This window comes from Osmerus mordax, chromosome 3 (assembly GCF_038355195.1).
Source record: "Osmerus mordax isolate fOsmMor3 chromosome 3, fOsmMor3.pri, whole genome shotgun sequence".
NCBI classification, from domain to species: Eukaryota; Metazoa; Chordata; class Actinopteri; order Osmeriformes; family Osmeridae; genus Osmerus; species Osmerus mordax.
In genome coordinates this window covers 4,113,651-4,135,448 of record NC_090052.1, presented here as the reverse complement: position 1 = coordinate 4,135,448, position 21,798 = coordinate 4,113,651, and the positions used below count along the sequence as shown (strand labels likewise).

The 21,798-nt window shown below is 44.8% G+C and overlaps 2 protein-coding genes across 2 annotated transcripts in view; both read right to left on the bottom strand.

Annotated features, from left to right (window-relative positions):
- Window positions 1-4,989: 4,989 nt before the first annotated feature.
- Window positions 4,990-9,837, bottom strand: LOC136940954 (toll-like receptor 2). Its single transcript, XM_067233298.1, is given in 4 exon segments — window positions 4,990-6,452; window positions 6,802-7,146; window positions 8,598-9,228; window positions 9,428-9,837. Coding segments are annotated over 4 exon segments (2,460 nt in total). The 3' UTR covers window positions 4,990-5,378.
- Window positions 9,838-15,251: 5,414 nt separating this feature from the next.
- The window catches only part of LOC136938472 (zinc finger protein 208-like), a 129,760-nt gene continuing 123,213 nt past the window's right edge, over window positions 15,252-21,798 (bottom strand). Inside the window, exon 16 of the mRNA XM_067231700.1 lies at window positions 15,252-16,226. Within this exon, the coding sequence (XP_067087801.1) occupies window positions 15,252-16,226 (975 nt within the window). The remainder of the gene's footprint in view (window positions 16,227-21,798) is intronic.

Below are 21,798 nucleotides of genomic sequence, written 5' to 3'. Positions count from 1 at the left end.
TTTTATAGACGCCATTGCTGTGCATGCCATTTCCGACTGTAATTAAAACGTGATCAGCCACGCTAGCTCCACAGTCTTTGAAAATTCCAGTCTAAATAAACTATTTTGGGAAAAGGTTTTTTAATAACAGTTCTGAACGTTTATTTTCACTGATTCTTTTGTGGGTGATTTGTGAGACGCTAAACTTTGATAACATGTAGGCCTACGCATTTTCAGTATTTCAACATAACTTTCTGGAGGGTTTAACCTCTACTGTACTGTAGCCAGCGAAATCCTAACGTAAACAATGTGAATCTGATAGCACATATGTAGCCAGGTGAGCAAGTGGTAGGGATTGTTTTTGAGTTGTTAAATACCATTGTTTGTTTTATTTGCTTGGATAGCGGCTTCTTGGTTGGGGTTACACTGTCACCTTAAGAGCAGTTCACGGTTAGCTCGCGAGGGTGGTGAAATCGCGTTTTATGTCACAAAGTTAGCGCGGGTAGAAGACTTCAGAGCTAGCTTCCGATACAGGTGTGTATTCTTGCCGACAAAGTTAGAAATAAGGATTAAAAACTTTTATTTTACCTTAATGGGCTATCGATGTTGGTGGATGAGAAGACTGCAAATGTAACGGGCCAATATTTGTTGTCGATGATTATAAATTCATGTAGATTTAGTCTGGATGGTGACTGCGTGTGAGCTGAAGGAATACTTACCACAAGGTGGAACGTATTGAACAGCGGGATAGCATAAGCAATTAAACACAGTACACTAGAACATATAATTGTTCAATATTGCATAAGCCGTGTATACTAATAAATTGTGTTTATTTTCATGTTCTTGCCTAATCCAGAGGGGAGATATTGCTGGTTGTATGTCTAATTTCCGTGTGTGATTTAGCGCACAGGCTGTACACCAGAGAGAAAGTGAGTTTGTATTTGAAATGTCATGAACATGGTTAATTGTCAAATGTTTTAATTAACCAATGTACTAATGTGTGGCTCAACCATTGTATTTTTGTTTATTTTCTTTCATTATTCAGAAGAGCCACTACTGTTGCTTATACTTACATTTACATTACATTTATTCATTTAGCAGACGCTTTTATCCAAAGGGACTTCCAAGAGAGAGCTTTACAAAGTGCATAGGTCACTGATCATAACAACAAGATAGCCAAAAAACATTGCGAGTAGCCAAAACATGAAGCACACATTGTGAACAACCAAAGTAAGTGCCAAAGGGAAGAACCATAAGAGCATGTAGTTAAACAAGTTACAATTAAACAACATGAACCGCTATAAGTGCAAGTGTACCTGTGGAAAAAAAAAGCAAGCAACAGTAATAAAAACAATATATTACAGCGAGAACAAAAATTTAAAACAGTTACCACTAACCACTAGAGCAACAAGTCTCTAAGCAAGAGTCATTGTAATCCTTGAGGAAACTAACATCGGGTCAAGCGAACCATTCCTAAGTACCGTTGTACTCCCGGAACAAGTGCGTTGCCTATTTTTCACCTATTGTATACATGTAGCTAAGTGAGGAAATAAGTATTTTTGTTCTGAAAGCTCCTCAAAGCTTAAAGATTAATACTGTTCTTAATAAGTGCAGTCAGGGAATCAAACCCACAAATAAATAAAAACAATCTTTACATTCCTGTGTCCGGTCTGACTATTACCGGGCCACACATAAACAGGCTAAATAGCCTAAATTTCAAACATATACGTATTAGCATGCCCCATCCAATTTCTGAAAATATGTTTATATATTTAAAACTATTTCTGTAAAGAAACTCACCTTTGAAGTGAGTTAGAGTCAGATGGCTGAGCGGTGAGGGAGTCGGGCTAGTAATCTGAAGGTTGCCAGTTCGATTCCCGGCCGTGCCAAATGACGTTGTGTCCTTGGGCAAGGCACTTCACCCCACTTGCTTCGGGGGGAATGTCCCTGTACTTACTGTAAGTCGCTCTGGATAAGAGCGTCTGCTAAATGACTAAATGTAAATGTAATGTAAATGAAGTAGATAATTTCCAGTTGAAATCCAATGCGTACAAGACGGTGTTGAACCCCTGCAAAATCTCTTCTGAAACCCCAGTTTCAGCGATGCCTTGAAATGGGCATGCGCAAAGTTGTTGCTCAGGGCAGACTGAGGGGCAGGTTTGCTAAGGAAGAATTGTAATATTCTGTGATGACTTGTCTTTGGAAATGAAACTCTTAAGAGTCGCTTACCTTTTGGTCACATTTAACAATTTTGTATTACAAAAATTATTGGAGCACAAATTTGCATTGTGTGTCATACAGCTTTGGTGTGCTATACAAAGAATGTTTGCTTAATCATGTTACACATCACACATTGATTGCTTTTGTACATGTTTATAGTAAAGAATGAAAGACTAAATTATATTCCAAATTCAGTCTTTTATTTATTAAAGCTATGTTTCTGCATATGAGAAAATTGATGAGAAAAGACATGCTGGGGTTGAGCTGCACATGAATTACATGTATTGTCTACATTTATACGTGCTGGGTGCAACATTTAATATTGTGTTTGATTGAAATTCATGTAGACTATGGCTACATTGCAAAAGTGTCAGAACTGAGAGCAGTCCAGTGTGATCTCGCCATCTCTGGATAAACCACTATATTGCACTCGAGATCCGTTGTCCTGCGACCAAAGAGCGAGTTAACCGCAACTTAACCCATGGTACCAAAGTTAATGTATCCAGCCGACCAAGGTACAACGTCACGGCAACGTTGTCCATGGGACCAAAAATAACAGTATCCAACCGACCAAGGTACGAAGTAGCGGCAACGTTGTCCACGGGTCTAAAAATAAGGTAACCAGCCGACCAAGGTACGACGTCGCGGCAACGTTGTCCACGGGTATAAAAATAACGTAACCAGCCGACCAAGGTACGACCAAGGTACGACCAAGGTACGACCAAGGTACGACCAAGGTACGACCAAGGTACGACCAAGGTACGACCAAGGTACGACCAAGGTACGACCAAGGTACGACCAAGGTACGACTTTGTTTATACGGTATTTTGTTGTGTGCTTTTATTGTGAAAAGGGGAGTTTGGTTCTGACAGTCTCTCTCTCTCTGTGGAGTTGATTAAAGTGAGACGTGCAAACCAAGACGGTTCCGACATTAGAAGCCCTAATATATATAAAAACCTCGGCTACACTTATGAGGAGGTGGCAGAACCTATCTATCGCTTATTACCTGATGTCAAGTGTCCTTGGCTCGAGCACTCACGACACCAGCATAACCGGTTTGGCAGTATAGGCGATCGCCTAGGGCGCCACTCAGAGGGAGGCGTTTTTTTTTGCGCCCCCTTCTATATCTCCAACCAGGGCCGGGGTGGGTAATCGGGAGAATCGGGAGAGTTCCCAGTGGGCCGCTTCACTTTTGGGCCAGTCGAGGATTTTTTATTTTTTTACATTTGTCACGTTAGTCTATCTTCTCTTAAAGTAGGCTACACACGTTCCGCATTCTGACACCTCAGCCTCTGCATGGGTTGTACCATGTGAGGGAGTTCTCCCCTCCCAAATAGAGTTGGTTGGGTCCATAGCCCGTCTTTTTCAAAAAGTTTTCCCAGATCGGCTACCGATAGCTGGGACGATACGCGTCAGGGAGGATGGATGGGAGCAGGGCCGGAGTGATGGCATCTGACAGTTTGTGAATTCCGTAAACCACCCATTGATTAGCACAGCAGGAATTGTGCATGATTTAGATTTCCTTTAGCCCATACTTACAATGTTGCCAGGCTGGCTGTCAGGCTGTAGCCTACTGCGTCTGGATCCTGTTACAAATATATATTATGAGTGCTATATAACTGACTTTTATTGTGTATATTGTTGTGGGGTTTGTGTTGTATATTCTCATGTGATGCCTTCTTGCTGCATACAAATTGCCCTTCTGGAGCAAAGAATAAACTGAACTGAAATGACTTCTCATCCATTATGGGCTAAATATGCATTTCCATATGATTTACATGATAACTCAGGCCTTCTGGAGTCCAGTGACACAGTCTCCTCATCAACAGCTGCAGAAGCCCCTTCCCATACTGCATAAGTTCATTCCCCCTGCCATATTCAATAGACGTTTTATTGACAGTATGTGCCAAGCCATGTGCTTTTAAAGAATAATACTCACTGGATCTTCGTCTGGTGGCAGGAGAGTAACTGTGTCACTGGACACACAAGGCCTGCAAGTACCTTGTATGAAGAGGGCAGTTTTTGCAGGTAGTCAGTAGCTGTCCCACCCTGAATCCCTTCCATCACAGGCCTTCCTTGGTTTAAAACAAGGGCCAATTCATCAGCTGGGGTGAAGCCCCCCCCCCCCCCCCCCCCCAGATCAAATATGTGAGCCGGCATCTTGTAAGTAATTTCTACATTTGCAAACTGTTAAGGCACTTACCAACCTGCAAAATGTTTTTATATTTTATCTTGACTTGTTGCCAGCATCTTTTTTGTGCAGTCATGTTTGTTCTGTATGAACATTAATTGTAGAAAGATATTTCGAATTAGAGATTAGAGATTTGTGCATATGGTTGTAAAACATGTTCTTGCATTGTGAATAAGGGTTTGAAATTAGGCCTAGTTTTTAGGGTACATTTCCGGAGGAAAATTAATTCCCACTGCTCACTTTTAAGGCAAAGTAGGCTAAATAATCATACATTTTATTTACATAGTGCTTTACATGGTAGGCTACTCAAAGACACTTTACAGTAAAACCAGCACATTTAGCACATAAACACAGATACAGCAATACAACCAACACATAAAACAAGCATATTAAAAGCAATTAAAACAGAGTGTACAACTTTCCAAGTAGATATTTTTCAATCCTTACGCATTCAGTCGGTCCGCGATTGTCTGCCAGGCTTTTCTCTCTGTTTAATAACAGCAGCCGTATTTCCTTTTTTGCATATTATATGCTTCACTATGCTTCAATTTCCATAATTAGTTGCTGTTCAGCGGGTGAAAAATATGCCACACGCGTCTTTTCCATTTCTGCATCAGTAAATCTGTGATCGATACCATGGTCTATTTAAGAAAGCCGTGAAGGTGCACTTATCCCAACTATGTATATCTGGATTGACATAGCGGCACCTTCTCATCCTGGTTTGGCAAACGTGCAACCGAATAAGCCGCGATGAGCGGATAACACTAAGTCAAGCTGCGCTTTTTCAGTTATCCTGGATTTCTTTATTCTACTTTTGTGCAATAGCCCCCAGGTGATTTTAAGCTGTTTACAGATGTGTTGTTGTCATGGCTACGGCAAATGATGCTGCTCAACGTGTTGAATAAAAAAGAAACATTAGAAAGAAAATAACTGTCAATATGCTTGCATGCTCGTGTGTGTACACGTGTGTGTGTGTGTGTACGTGTGTTCAGTCATCCCCCCTCACAGCAGCCCTCAGGCTGCTCCAGAACTCCTCCCTCCCCTGCTCGTCCCGGGGCCACTGCAGGAAGGTTCTGGAGCTCATCATCCTCCTGAGCCGGCAGAACCTGCGGGGGACGTCCTTCTCCCCCAGCGGCTCCAGCAGAACCAAGATGGCCGCCTCGTCCTGGTCGCCCTGGAACATCCGCAGGTGTGAGAACTCCAGCTCGTAGCGGCACCAGTCCGACCGCACAAAGTGCCCCGACAGGACAAAGATGGTGCGCCGGCTGTTCTCCATGGCGATGAGGATGTTGTCAACGATCCACTTGCCCGGCAGGAAGTCCCTCTTGTGGAGGCAGAGGGACAGAGGTGCATCCTGGGAGCTGGAGTCCTCTTCAAGCTCCGGAACCAGGAAGTGCTCCACCCAGTCGGCGTCCTGCTCGCTGTAGGAGACGAAGGCGTCGTAGCTGAACCTCGAGGAGTCGCTGACGGGGTCGTCGTTGCCGAGGAGACGGCTGCGGTCTTGGCGACGGCGCCTGGCGCTGCGGTTGGCAGATAGCCACGCCCACATCATCCGGAGGTACCAGAGGACGTGCAGCCGGTGGAGAAGGGCAGCGAGGAGGCCAGCGGCGAGGAGGGAGACGCCACACAGAGACGCCACGAACGCCAGGCGGTGACAGTCCACCACCGAGAACCTCACCCCGCCCACCCTCTCGCCCCGCACCCACAGCGGAGAATCACAGACGTAGCTGTCCGGATCGTCCGTGAGACGCACCCCCACACCTCCCGCTCCCGTCCCCTCCACCGTCGCCCCGGACAACGCCGTCGCCATGAACGCCACGAAGGAGCAGGAGCACAGGAAGTTGTTTCCGCCGGCCTGCAGCTCTCGCAGACGCCCGAAAGGTCGTAGGTCGTCGGGGGAGAAGTCGCTGAGGGCGTTGGTGGTGACGACCAGCAGCTCCAGGTTGGGGGTCTTCCAGGGGGAGGGCAGAGCCAGCATCTTGTTCCCAGAGAGGAGCAGCTCTCTCAGCCTGGGAAGCACCACACCCAGGCTGGTCAGGTCGTTGTGGCTCAGGTCCAACACCTCCACACACAGATGTCAGAGGTTAAATATGATATGTTGAAGCCATTTCTGTGGAATAGTTTAATATTAAAAAAACACAAATATATATATATTTTTTAAAGAGATCTTATGTAAATATTATGTTTAACATATATTATGAGGCTCTGTGGAAGCTTGATAACGACCCATTCATTAGAATCAGGTGTGCCGGAGCAGGGAAACATCTAGAACATGCAGAACAGCGGACCCTGAGGACCAGGGGGGAACACCCCTGATCTAGAACCTCCATCTGCTTTAGGGGGCTGTTAAAACCCAGTCCTCAGTAACACAGACTTCTTAGTGTGTACCGGTGGCGTCAGTGCACCCCTACCTCCAGGGTGCTGGGCAGGCAGGGGGTGACCGTCCGCAGAGAGGCCCAGGAGAGGTTGAGGAACCTGAGGGAGGCCGGCCAGGAGCAGGCCCTGGGCATGGAGGCCAGGGCATTCCCGCTGATGTCCAGGTGAGTGAGCCTCTCCAGGCGTGCCACCAGGCGGCCGGCCAGGGCGAGGGACTTGATGGCGTTGGAGCTGACGTTGAGGACCCGGAGGTTCCGGAGGATGCCAGCCCCGTAGCAGAGCGTCTCTGCCAGGGTGTGGTCGGTCAGGAGGTTCTCACTCAGGTCCAGGTACTGGAGGTTGGTCAGGAGGACGGAGGTGAAGCAGTGGAGGACGAAGGCCTGGGGAAGGGAGGGGAGGAGTGGGGAAAGAGGAGAGAGGGGAGGGGGAGAGAAGGGAAGGGATGGAGGAGGGAGGGGGGTACTTATCAATGATGGAAACTTCTTTTGTGAAACTTTTTTTCAAACCTTTTTTTCGAAAACATGACATTACATTTGAAATTAAATTTCAAAATGTAATTGTTTTACACACGACACAGAACAGTTACAAGTTTTTTTCACACAGTGAAAGGAGAGGAGAGAGAGAGAGAGAGAGAGAGAGAGAGAGAGAGAGAGAGAGAGAGAGAGAGAGAGAGAGAGAGAGAGAGAACAGAGAGGCCTCAAACTGATTTAGGCAGAGCACAATACAGTACAGTAGAGTCCTCATCAATGATTTAAAAAAAAACTGTGAGAAAATCTTTTCAACCTTTCGGAAGAAATAAATCTAAACTTTATTGTATTCTTTTTAAGAAACAATACGGTATAGTACAGTATAGTATGGCTGAGTCCTCATCAAGTACTCATCAATGATGAAAAAAAAATGTGTAACTTTTTTTTCGAAAATATTCTTTCAACTTGTAGAAACTTTTTTTTTTTTTTTTTTTATCTGTAGACATGTTTTGGGAAACTTTCTTTTCCAAGCTATAGAATGTTTTGTTCACACACATTGAAAGGAGAGAAGAGGAGAGGGGAGAGGAGAACAGAGAATCCTAAAACAGAGTAGATTACAGCAGAGTACAAGAGTACAGCTCCATGGTAGCTTCATAGACTAGCTTACGTTTGTTGTGCGTGAAATGCAGAGTTGTGCATGAACGAGTTCAAAAGAACGCGTTCATTAAACACGTTAATTTTTATGAGAACGATGAACTGAACGCAACTTAATGACAAATAATGAATTGAACGATGAACATGTTCATATTATCTGAGGTCTAGCTAAAACGTTACGGAATGTTTTCCTTCTCCTGAGGAGAGATGATGTCTAAATCGAATGCTTGCACCATGTCGTTGCTCAGTGCCTGTAAAATTTTCGCTATGTAGCCTACCCTAAACCAACTAACTCGACTTTGCACTACGTTACCCATGATTCATTTCACACACATGTAGACCAAACAAGCAACGTATTCCAAGACAACAGGTGTGTTCGACTTCATGCAGGGAGCGTCGGAAATATTTAGACCTCATGCATCTAAGGGTTAAAAAACAAGTTAAGTCTTTCATTCTCACTTTCCACCTTAAAACTATGAAATGAACTGAACTATGAACGAGTTCAGAATTTAAATGGTGAACTATGAACGTGAACTATTCATATTTACTTGAACTGAACTTCAAGCCTGGCTTGAAAATGTGAGAAGTAGAATGTACAGATACTTTTCAGAAAAATAAATTGTGAAGTCCCATCTCTGCCAGAGCACAAGAATGGATCTGAATCTGGGATGTTCAGATCCCCCTCCCCCCTCCTCCCCCCCCCCCCTCACCTTGGCCCTGATGACAGACACCTGTCGGGGGTACTGCAGCAGGAACCCCAGCTCCTGCATGGAGCTGAAATGGTACAGGTTGACGATCTCCACGTTCCTCAGGTAGAACGTGTCAAACCCCTCATGCTGTGTCTTCCGCGCTTGCTCCAGGTGCCCCGTCCCCACCAACCTCACATCCTGCAGCGACAGGAAGCTGAGCGGCGTCCCGTCCGTCACCTCCAGGAAGTCGACCAATGTTTCATCCGACAGCGAGGTGTTGCTTAGCGACAGCGAGCGCACGCGGCGCCGTGCCACGGCGGCAAACGGACGCACCGACACGTTTCCGGCCATCTGGAGGTCGCACAGGGTCAGCGGCGTCTCTGGGTACGACACGTCATCCAGGACAGCCTCCGCCAGCGTCTGGTTGGTCAGGAAGGGCTCCCGCAGGCTGAGGGTGGCCGCGCCCAGGGGCCAGGGCCGGGACAGGGAACCCGGGTCGTAGTGGCGGAGGTGGTTGGCGTGCAGCTCCAGGAGGTCCAGCCGGCCCACCCCTGCCAGGTCGTGGCTCCGGAGCTCCTCCAGGGAGGGGCCCCCCAGGCGGAGGGTCCGTAGGGACAGCAGGCCCTAGAACAGGGGACGGGGGCCCAGGGACCTGGGCGGGGCAGGGGTGAGATCAATATAGGGCACACTCCCTCCTTCAAACTCTCTCTCTCACACACACACTCCTTCTCTCACACACACACTCCTTCCCTCACATACACACTCCTTCCCTCACACACACACTCCTTACCTCACACACACACTCCTTCCCTCACATACACACTCCTTCCCTCACACACACACACACCTACCTGTAGGGGTTGTCCAGAAGATTGAGGTGAGTGAGAGACAGCAGCCCTGTGAACCAATCAGCGTTCAGGCTGGCCAGCTGATTGGCCGACAGGTCCAGACGCTCCAGTCTCCCTTGCGACCGGAACGCCCTCCCCGCCACGCTCCAAAGGCGGTTGCCATGGAGACGAAGGGTGGTGAGGCGAGCGTAGGCGGCGAGGTCGGCGTTGGTCACCGCGGCGATGCGGTTGAGGGAGAGGTCGAGGGCGACGACGTGGAGAGGGACCTTGGGGATGAGGGTCAGGTTCCTGGAGGAGCAGTCACACACCTGACGCGCGTCACAGCCGCACGCCGTCCCCCCCTCAGACCTCACCCCCGGATCTGACCTCTGACCCCCGGAGAGGAGGAGGAGGAAGAAGAGTGGCAAAGGCATGGCTAGAGAGAGAGAGAGGGAGGGGTTAGTCAAGCATGTTAGGGAGTCAGGTGGCTGAGGTTAGGGAATCGGGCTAGTAATCAGAAGGTTGCTAGTTCGATTCCCGGCTGTGTAGTCCTTGGGCAAGGCACTTCACCCTACTTGCCTTGGGGGAATGTCCCTGTACTTACTGTAAGTCGCTCTGGATAAGAGTGTCTGCTAAATGACTAAATGTAAATGTTCTGTAAACTGCAGAAAAAGAGCGAGGGATGGAAGACTGTACCTTTTTGAAGTTCTTCTGTGTGGTTCTCCTTCTGTGTGTGAGAGAGAGAGTGTGTGAGAGAGAGAGTGTGTGAGCGTGTTTGCGTCTGGACTGACAGAGGTACAGAGGGAGGAAGTCCTACTCTCTTCGGAATGAGAGAAGGACTGTCTCATCATGTGTGTGTGTGTGTTCTGCCTGTTCAGTGTAAAAACGTAAAAAGAGGATATGAGCATTTTGTTCTTCCCGGTTACAGACACTCCACTGCGGTTACCATGACAATGATCTCCCCTAAGGCCCAGGGTGAAAACAAACACACACACACACACACAGGTCTTCTGATACAAACACTTTCAAATAACCTGCAAACACAGAGGAATTCTATATGGGTTTTTATTTCAGTGCAGCGAGTAAAACTAGGAGATTATTATATGAAACTGTCACAGAGACCAACACAGAGAGAGAGAGACAGAGAGAGACAAAGAGAGACAGATAAAGTAGAAGGTTATTCACATGATCTAAAAAGAGGAACCCTAAAATAACCATAACAACATCTGTGTTAAATACATGTTCAAACTCCAGCTGTGTCTAAGGGAGGGTGTGTGAGGGTGACATTCTGAAGCTTCAGCACACACACGCGTACACACGTATACACACACACACGTATACACACACGGTGTCCAGTGGTCTCTGCCACCAGCCTTGTCAGTAGAGAGTCACACACACATCCTGTCAGTGTTGGAAGCACAACACTGTAACATCCAATTAGCCATCAGTCTGGGGGTCACATGACCACAACACTGTAACATCCAATCAGCCATCAGTCTGGGGCTCACATGACCACAACACTGCAACATCCAATCAGCCATCAATCAGTCATTATATCTTTTTCATCCTGCATATTTACTGATCATTGATCTGTTGGTCTAAGATGATTCATATGAAATGTTCCAATAAAGGTGAACATTTTTTGTGAACACAAAGTCCAGGTTTGCGAAATACTATTTATATAAGGAACCTTAAGGTTCTTACATTTATCATCCAGTAAGAGAGGGCCTCTCTCCAAAACCAGACGCCCAACACACACAGGCTGGGCTATTTTCGCATTTACCAAATATTAAGATTAACTCACAAAAATACTGCCCATCCTAAGATTTGTACTTCTACTTTTGTACTAAAAATAAACATGTCACTTGGTTCTGTCTATGAAGCTGGATGAACGAAGGTAAAGTCATACCCTTCAGAAGGCGTCAGGCTTCTCTGTGTGAATATAAATTCAACATGAAGAATGATAACATGTCTTGATGTCATGTTCTGGTATACATGCCTCTGAGGCCAACACAAAACCCCTCTTCTGGAACATGTTAAATTGCTGCGACGGGACGTGTATCACTGCACTTTGTGAAAACGATGTATTCCACTCGTAACATGGGAGTGTGGTTGCATGCATGCCCAGACAGAATATAGAAACAAAAAATTTCTCTGATCCACTGTTTGAGACTGAAAGATTCTAACTTAGATAGACTGATTAACATTCAGTGACTTGGTAACGTTGCATTCTATCATGATAGAATCATTCTATCATTTACATTTATTCATTTAGCAGACGCTTTTATCCAAAGCGACTTCCAAGAGAGAGCTTTACAAAGTGCATAGGTCACTGATCATAACAACAAGATAGCCAAAAAACATCGCGAGTAGCCAAAACATGAAGCACACATTGTGAACAACCAAAGTAAGTGCCAAAGGGAAGAACCATAAGAGCATGTAGTTAAACAAGTTACAATTAAACAACATGAACCGCTATAAGTGCAAGTGTACCTGTGGAAAAAAGCAAGCAAGAGTAATAAAAACTATATATCACAGCGAGAACAAAAATTTAAAACAATTACCACTAACCACAAGAGCAACAAGTCTCTAAGCAAGAGTCATTGTGATCCTTGAGGAAACTGACATCGGGTCAAGCGAACCATTCCTAAGTACCGTTGTACTCCCGGAACAAGTGCGTCTTGAGCCTTTTCTTGAAGGTGGAGAGACAGTCAGTATCTCTGATGGAGGTGGGGAGTTGATTCCACCACTGGGGGGCCAGACAGGAGAAGAGCTTGTGTTGGGACCGGGCGGTCTGTATAATATCGCGCTGTGCTGAGGTAACTACAGTAGCTAGCTAGCCCGGCTGGAACTCCCTATCGTATCGACAGATTAGCAGACTTTGAGTAATATAATAAAACGTTTTTTACACATGTCAACGTTTATGTCTATTAAACAGTTTTGTATTTTGTATACAAGTTGTATTTTCATCGATGTTGCGAGTATGTAAACCCAAGTCTGTACACTTGACCATGACAACTACAACAGTGACTTTAGAGAACTACATTTTATATTAATCTGTTTGAAACGCCCCCGAGCGTGGTGAACTGTGGGAAGGCGAGCGATGGCAAGCGATTCGCGTCGCTGCAGTGGACACGCACCGTAAGGAGCCTATCACGCAATGAGCAATTAATTCGGTTTCATGTTAAATTCTGCTAATTATTCTTGCACCTTCTGCAACAGGTTCCTGTAGTAAAAACGGACAAGACATGTCTGTAACAGACTTCCTGTATCACCTCTGCTTGTAAAGCCTCAATCTAATCGTGTTTACATAAAATAAACCCGCTCGGGAGCAGAACATTGAAAAATGTTTTGTCTCATTCCAATGATTGGCACACCTGGGTGATGGCGTCGGATATTTTTAGTCATTTAGCACACGCCAGATGCGTTATATGCGTTAGCATGTTAGATGTATTTCCAGTCACATACCCCACAACCAGTGACATGCGGTGATGTCAGTAAGAGGCTAGGCACTTAAATGGGAAAATGTGTCCAAACTTTTGACCAGTAGCCTACTGTAGGCTACATGTTGAAGAATACAGGATCGAAGTGCGCAAGTGAGTTTTTCGCTTGTCGTCCGCAGTGAACGGACAGTAAAAGCACTGCTTATAAAAAAAAAATATATATATTTGATTATGCGTAACTGCTACATTCGTCATCGTAACGTCTAAACAACTGCAATAACACACATATTGTATATATAAATCACAAGAATAAACAGTAAAAATACAAGTTTATTAAATAAAATGATTTAATAAAAATGTTTAAGTTTGAATTTTGGCAGGGTAGGCAGTGCCTACCTTGCCTACCCAGACTACACGTCATTGCCAACAACTGCTGAACCATGCAGACACACAGTGCTCGTCTTATCCACCACTCTCTCGCCTCTACTACTGTAACTGAATGGGAAACCAAAGTTTTCCCAAACTTGCCATCTTAAAACGGCCGGCGGGTCCTCTATCTCTCGTGGGTCGCCACCATTCGCCATACACTTCCTTAGTGCTGCTAGCTAGCCAATCTCTGACTCACGGCGGCGCCAATCAGAGCTACAGATTAGATGTCCCAAAAGAACACAAGTATCTAACAGTAGTTCCGCATTACATTAATTAATTTGCACGCAAGTTTTATTTATTTTTATACCGTGTATTCTCCGTGTAATTTCATGCACCGAACCGTGACGCCCGTACCGTACGGTTCGGTACGAATACAGTGTACCGTTCCACCCCTAGTTAATACTATTTTCCACAGTAGAATCTGCATTTGGAAGCCTGGTCCACTGCTAGTTTGTTTGTGTGACTAGTTATTTTTGCCTGACTTACACTCTGCTTTATGAAAAAGTCCCCTTTCTTCTACTTGGGTGGCATAGCTACAAAGCACAAAAAGGGGCAAACATGTACATGCTGAAGGGCAAAGGGAATATTTAAAGGTTTTACTTTGGCCTGTTATGGGGTAGGCTATGTATTGGCAGACAGCCCTGGTCAGTTACCGTTGTATTCGACACACCCGCTCACTTGTCTGCCAGTGCAAGCAAGCAAAGTAGCCTGTGCTTGCTTTGACACTCTCCCGTGTCAGATAACCCTCCCCGCTTCGGGTTTTCAGCCAATCAAATGACAGCGTTTCTTGTCCTGGCCGTCGGAATCGCAAAGGAGTTAGCAAAAATATTGGTGGGGACCATTTTGTCACCTGAAAATATTGGTGGGGACTAGTACTGAGCGTCTCCCCCTAAAGCAACGCCCATGCGTGAGTGGGAACCCCTTCTGTGCTGAATGTGAAATTTGACTACATATGGATGGAAAGGACATTGCAAAGGTAGAGGACATCTCAGTGGGAGTTGGTGCCCAACTGGGGATCTATTTCATCTGTAGCATAGAGTCAAACCTTCAACACGGCCATTTCCGATCAATATGATGATGCCTCATACAACGCCACTATCTTTCTGGATAAGCCTCAAAGGGCTGATACCAGACCTGGCATCTCCTCTCCCCGGTGGAGGGAGAAGAACCAGCCAAATGGCCCACCTTTCTCAACCTCTCCCTACTCTTGCATTTATCCTCCAGTAAGAGAGGGCCTCTCTCCAAAACCAGACGCCCAATACACACAGGCTGGGCTCTTTTTGCATTTACCAACTATTACAAACATTGGGTTGTGTATCTCACACTTCAGTTGCCAAACTTAACAAAAAATGATATTACCTTGTACAACATTGTATCTACAGAGGAACTTGACTCTGAAAGTATGGTGTCAAAATGACTCTAAATAAGACTTTATTTAGATAATCAAAAAACATGATCATGAAACTATAATGAAGTAAACAAAAATAAAAAATCTGTGTGCTGCTTAGATATTCTCTTCTGTGTGGGTCCTGCAGTGAGCTCTGAAATGGCCAGCCTGTCTAAAAGTTTTATCACAGAAGTCACAGCTGTAGGGCTTGAGGCAAGACAGCTGGGACACTCAATGGTTCTCTACAAGGGCGTAGGATGTACTTTGACATTAGGGGGACATATTGACCCAATATCTTCTTTGTCGCGCTTTCAAAATAAAGGTTCCAAATGTACAGTTTTTTTCCCTGCGGTATCTAGGCTAATTTTTGTGTGGGACGCATGCTGCATTTTCCAGTATTGAGGGGGACACGTCCCCCCCAGTTCCTACGCCAATGGTTCTCTAAAATGAGAGAGAACTCTAAAAGAGAGAATCATTAATGAGTTGTGTATCTCAACACTTCAGTTGCCAAAAAAAAAAAAAAATGATGTTACATTGTACAACATTGTATCCATGAAGGAACTTAGTCTGAAATAGTCAGTGTGTGCTTCTAGATCTTCTCTCCAGTGTGGATCCTGCAGTGAGCTCTGAAACTGTTAGCCTGGCTAAAGGTTTTATCACAGATGTCACAGCTGTAGGGCTTCTCTCCAGTGTGGATTCTGCGGTGAACTGTGAAACTGCCAGCCTGGCTAAAGGTTTTACCACAGAGCTCACAACTGTAGGGCTTCTCTCCAGTGTGGATTCTGCGGTGAGATGTTAAATCCCCAGCCTGTCTAAAGGTTTTACCACAGAGGTCACAGCTGTAGGGCTTCTCTCCAGTGTGGATCCTGCTATGAGCTCTGAAATTGTCAGCCCGTCGAAAGGTTTTACCACAGAGGTCACAACTGTATGGCTTCTCTCCAGTGTGGGTTCTGCGGTGAGATGTTAAATCCCCAGCCTGTACAAAGGTTTTACCACAGAGGTCACAGCTGTAGGGCTTCTCTCCTGTGTGGATTCTGCGGTGAACTGTTAATTCGCTTGTCTGTCTAAAGGTTTTACCACAGAGGTCACAGCTGTAGGGCTTCTCTCCAGTGTGGATTCGGCTATGAGCTCTGAAATGGCCAGCCTGGCTAAAGGTTTTACCACAGAGGGCACAGCTGTAGGGCTTCTCTCCTGTGTGGATTCTGCGGTGAACTGTTAAATCCCCAGCATGTCTAAAGGTTTTACCACAGATGTCACAGCTGTAGGGCTTCTCCCCATTATGGATTCTGCGGTGAACTGTGAAATTGCTAGAACGGCTAAAGGTTTTACCACAGAGGTCACAGCTGTAGGGCTTCTCTCCCGTGTGGATTCTGCGGTGAACTGTGAAATTGCTAGCCTGGCTAAAGGTTTTACCACAGACGTCACAGCTGTATGGCTTCACACCTGTGTGGATTCTGCAGTGAGCTGTGAAACTGCTTGGATGGCTAAAGGTTTTACCACAGAGGTCACAGCTATAGGGCTTCTCTCCACTGTGGATCCTGCAGTGAGATGTCAAACCACTAGCCTGCCTAAAGGTTTTACCACATAGGTCACAGCTGTAGGGCTTCTCTCCTGTGTGGATTCTGCGGTGAACTTTTAAATCCCCAGCATGTCTAAAGGTTTTACCACAGAGGTCACAGCAGTAGGACTTCTCTCCAGTGTGGATCCTCATGTGCCTCTTGAGGTTACTGGATGAGGAAAGGCTCTTCCCACATGTGTCACAGTGATGTGTCTCCATAACTCAGCTCTCTCTTTGTTCTCTGTCTCGTCTCTCTGGATCCTGTATCTGGTTGATCCTCTGTCTGGTTACTGCTGTTTCTAGTTGAGTCTCTCTCTGGTTGAGTCTCTCTCTGGTTGAGTCTCTCTCTGTAGTCTCTCTGGTTGAGTCTCTTTGTAGTCTCCCTGGAGCCTTAAGTAGTCTTCTCTGTCTAGTCTCCGCCCATGATCAAGTATGATTGGCCAATAGGAGATCTGCTGCTTTCACATATAAATGACATCTTTTGTCTGTCATAATGGGCCACTTTGCATATGTAATGTTGATCATTTGGTGAGAGGTGTATATATAAACTTTATTACAGGCTCAATGCCCACATGGTAAAAAAAAAGAAATAAGAAAGAAAAAAGAAAAGAAAAGAAAAAAGAAAACACAAAAAACAAACAATACATACAAATAATTCATTAAATAGAAAAATGCAGGGAAAGAAGGGCTAAAAAAGGCACTCATGCCAGTGTTCCCAGCAGTGGCGCCATCAGCCATGGCCCCCCAGACAAAATTGCTGGCCCCACACTGGCCCCCCCATCTTGAGTCGCATATTGTCCGTCATCAAGAATAATAATTTAAAAAAAATCATTAATGGAAAATGGTATTTCAACTTCACTGTAGGACAAATCAACGTAAAACGTAGAACGTTTTAAACATATTTTAACCACAATCTACGATTGAAACACTTCGTCATAGAAATCCAAGTATCTCCCCACTCAGATCCTGTCACGTATCTTCACACTCAGAGCCTGTCACCCCTCCCCCCACAAGAGGTTGCACTGGGCCAGGATAGAGTGCAGCCTAGGTTGGTACATATAGAAGCAGGAGTTTATTGTCGATCGTCGACCAAGTTCAAGGAAAAAGTGAGTACAAATATTGAATAAACTGTTTTTGAATTTTAAATGACCTATTTACTGTAGGCAACCTCACGTTGGTAAGCTACAGTAGTTATATAAATCGGTATTTTAGGAGGGCTGTCTTACCTTGCTAGCTCGTTCAGACAAGGTTACTTCAGTCTAGAGCAGGGTCACTAACTGGCGGACCGCGGTCCGGGTCCGGACCCAGGCGGTTCCCTATCCGGACCCGGACCTATAACCGATATATTATTATGGAATTAATTCATTTTGACGGAACGTTTCCATTTTAACCGGCACATCTTTTTGTTCCAACTAAATGTGGTTTCTATCTTACTTGTCCAATAAAAGGTCCAATCAGGAGCTTTAATAACTGTAATCACCATGACAACTCACTCACTGAAAGTTGGTTGCAACCTCTGTGGGTCAGGTTGTGTGTGTCATTCGCAACAACGCAGGCTAATCGATTTGCTAACAGTACCTGTTTCTTCCTTAGCGAAAAACATGGCGTGCTCTAAACCCAGCTAAAAGTTGATTCTAAAAATACCAAATTTTAGACAAGTATGCAGTTGTGCTGCCGGTGGGGCGCACAAAACCGATGTGTTTAATGAGACGGTTGCCCTTGTCAATAGTGGTAGCTAATGTGAAACGTCACTATCATGGCCGTGGGAACTAGGAGTGCTGTAGCACCCCCTGACAGCACGAGAATTTCCAATGATATGACTTGAAAATTCACCACCTCGGCACAGCCCAGCCCCGCAGTAGCGGACTGGCCATCGGGAGCACCGGGAGAAGAATAACAATGGAAAACCAGGCTAAGAAACGTAAGGGTGGGGCTGAAAAATTAAGAGACAAAAAGACATCACCTTCACTAAACAAGGTTTTACCAATTGAAAAACGGCTATGTTCATTTTACATAAAGCTCAAAAAACTATTTTGTGCTCAAATAAAGGCAAAAAAAATTATCTTGCGTGCTATGCGCGCTCGCATTAAGTATCCTAGCGTTCTCACGAACTAGCATCACATCAAACAGAATGTGCGTGACTTATTTTTACTCCCAGTCCATCCCTACCGCTCCGCAACATTAAGAATTTGACTCAAAGACCATGACACAAAGCATGGGCACTTTGAACAAAATTACCCCCAAGACTCTGAGGTAAGGGCCAGAAAAATAAACCATAATTGTTCCGGACCCTGGACTGAATGGAAATTTGGTTAGTGGACCTCTTGGGTTTCTAATTGAGTACCCCTGGTCTAGAGAGTAGCCTGTACCAACTTAGGCAATTCGGAACGATCACACCGAGAGTGTATTTTTAGAACATTGCACTTAAAACCCCATTGTTTGCTATGGTACGTCAGTACAGCTCTGTTAAATTCCATATGCGCTTTTTGTCGTTTTTGAGGCAGACGCATTTCTAAATACACTCTTGTGTTAGTGGTTTCGGCCCGTAACTGAAGTTGAACTTGGGACTGTTAGAGTATCTGGATAGCTGGCGTTGTGGGATGGTACTGTATAGCGTTAGCTAAGCTAGCTACGATCAGTAACTGTATGTCAATTTGCAGACAATGAAAAGAAAGTCCACGTCGGACATTATTAATTATAATTAATTAGTATATGCTATTATTAATGCTCACATCGACATCTAGCCTATTAAGTACAAGAGCAAAATATAATTCCTGAAATGTGTTTTGATTTTGGTGTGCCACCCCAAGATTTTCCCTTGTCCCATCTGGCCACCCCAATGAAAAATGTCTGGGGGCGCGCCTGGTTCCCAGATCTTAGAGGTGTACTTGACAGGGCTACGGCCAGGGTCTGTCATCAGATCACTTATAAAATTTGCAGAGTGGTCAAGCCGACTCATAAACTTAAAAGTAAGATTCCTCAACAAGGCCACGAAGGTGGTTAGACCCACATTGCAGAACAGCTCACTGGCTCTAGTACTCCTGGGTTCCTTCAGGAGTATCCTAAGACAGTCATTATAGGCTACTTTCAATTTACGCAAGCTCTCTTTCTTGTAATTCACCCAGAGTGGAGCTGTATAGAGAGGGGTGCAGTACGCTCTAAACAAATTAATTTTAACGTCAAGTGTACAGTGGTGGAATTTTCTAACCAGCATGTTAGCTTGGACATTAGAGCAATCTCCTCTGTCTGAACATGTCGGCATCATCCTCCAATGTGTCTGTAATAATGTGCCCTAAGTATTTGGTACTATTGGACCCCCCCAGAGTTTGCCCAGAAAGTCTAAAGGCAGGGAACTTAATATCCATGTCATCCTTAGTTCTACAGACCATTACCACGCTCTTCTTGGCATTATATTGAACATCAAAATCAACCCCATAATTAGAGCAGATGTTAAGCAGCTGTTGAAACCCGCTGCTACTAGGGGATAGTAAAGCTAGGTCATCAGCATACATAAAGTGGTTGACCAGGGAATAACCTATCATACAACCTGTTCTGCATCCCCCCAGCTGCCTGGAAAGGTCGTCCATATAGATATTAAACAGGGCTGGGGATAATATACCGCCCTGCCGGACCCCGTTACCAACTTTAAAAGGGTAAAGTATGTATGTTTCTCAGGTTTATTTTTACTGGAGAAACACAAAACACTGTGACAAAACTTCTTTGGCATACAACTACTCTTTATACTAATTTGGTTTTCTTCAAAATGATAGGCTATATGATTAGCCTACACAATATGCATGCAAATTAACTATAAAATGACTTTGGATTGGAATTGCAAAGTTTTAAAACCAATGATAATAATATACTCTGTCTATTGCGTGTGTCTCAAGTTCTATTTCAAAACGGAGAATTACAAAGTAGAAAATAAATTCATGAAGCTTTTGAGCACTCAACTTAAATATTAGACCCATTGAAACAAAACAGCACTACTAATACTGCAATTATTGTCATGTTTAGCCAAGCCCCCCACCCTGCTCCTCAGCATGAGCCCCTATGGCTCTTGGTGATAGGCTAGGCACACACAGAGAAGACACAACACTAATTTAAGGAAGATATCACCAACATACTTCATAAACAGTATCTATAATGTATACTGTTTTACAGCCACCCTTGCTGCCCCGCTAGTGAACCTTCCCATGATTTATGACGCTGTTTTGTGTGTCTGTGTGTCAGTGAGCGAGGCTCCCAAGGAGGCCCCAGTGAGGAAGTGCCTGCCCTCTCTGGAGAAGACTGATGAGCAGAAGAAAGATGAGGTACGTTGATCTACCCTGAGTCTGTGTGTTCTTTATGATTGGTTTAAGCATTTTGGTGACCTTTTGATTTTTTACTGCTTTGTGTGTGTGTGTTCCAGTTGCTGAGTGCCATGGTGGCGAAGCTGGGGAACATGGACGACCCTCTTCCACAGGAGTCCTTCCAGGGTGTGGACGATGACGAGTGGGTAAGTGATGCCGCCACTTAGTATTCTTTAGATATTCCATTTCAGGGTGGGTTTCCCACATGGTTTTATTTTGTATCAAAGATTAAGACTTATTTAGTAGGACGACTAGTGTGTGTGTGTGTATGTTGCCTTGTTGATCAATCAGAGTGCCAGCATCTGCCTGGGCGTGGCAGGAGGATGCCATTCTTGCGTGCCAATCTACAGCTGTGAAAATCATTAATGAGTTGTGTATCTCAACACTTCAGTTGCCAAACTTAACAAAAAATTATATTAAATTGTACAACATTGTATCCACAGAGGAACTTGACTCTGAAAGTATGGTGTCAAAATGAAGACTTTAATTAGATAATCAATAAAACACGATCATCAAACTATGAACACTATAATAAGGTAAACAACAATACAAAATAAGGTATAATTCTTGACTGTCTTGCTTGTTCTGGTTATTGATCTTCTGCATGTGCTGTCCCAGTAGGTGCAGGCCAGTAGTTCTTCCATCTGTGGGTCATAAAGAAGTTCTCTCATGGGGTGACTGCTGGGAGAACTTCACCCCCTAGGTTTTTATATCATAGATGTGCAAGAAAGTCTTCAATAGGTCATTTGTTTGACATAAATAGTCAGTGTGGGCTGCTTAGGGCTTCTCTTTAGTGTGGGACATGCGGTGACGTCTGAGATTTTGAGGTTTTACCACAGAGGTCACAGCTGTAGGGCTTCTCTCCTGTGTGGATTCTGTGGTGAGCTGTGGTGAGACTCAACCAGAGACTCTGGTTGAGTCTCTCTGGTTGAGTCTCTGTAGTCTCTCTGGTTGAGTCTCTGTAGTCTCTCTGGTTGAGTGTCTGTAGTCTCTCTGGAGCCTTAAGGAGTCTTCTGTGTCAAGTCTCCACCCATGATCAAGTATGATTGGCCAGTAGGAGATCTGCAGCTTTCACATATAAATGACATCTATTGTCTGTCATAATGGTCCATTTTGCATATGTAATCATTTGGTGAGAAGTGTATGTTTGTCAGGTTTATTTTTTTACTGGAGAAACACAAAACACTTTGACAAACTTATTTGGCATACAACTCCTCTTTATAGTA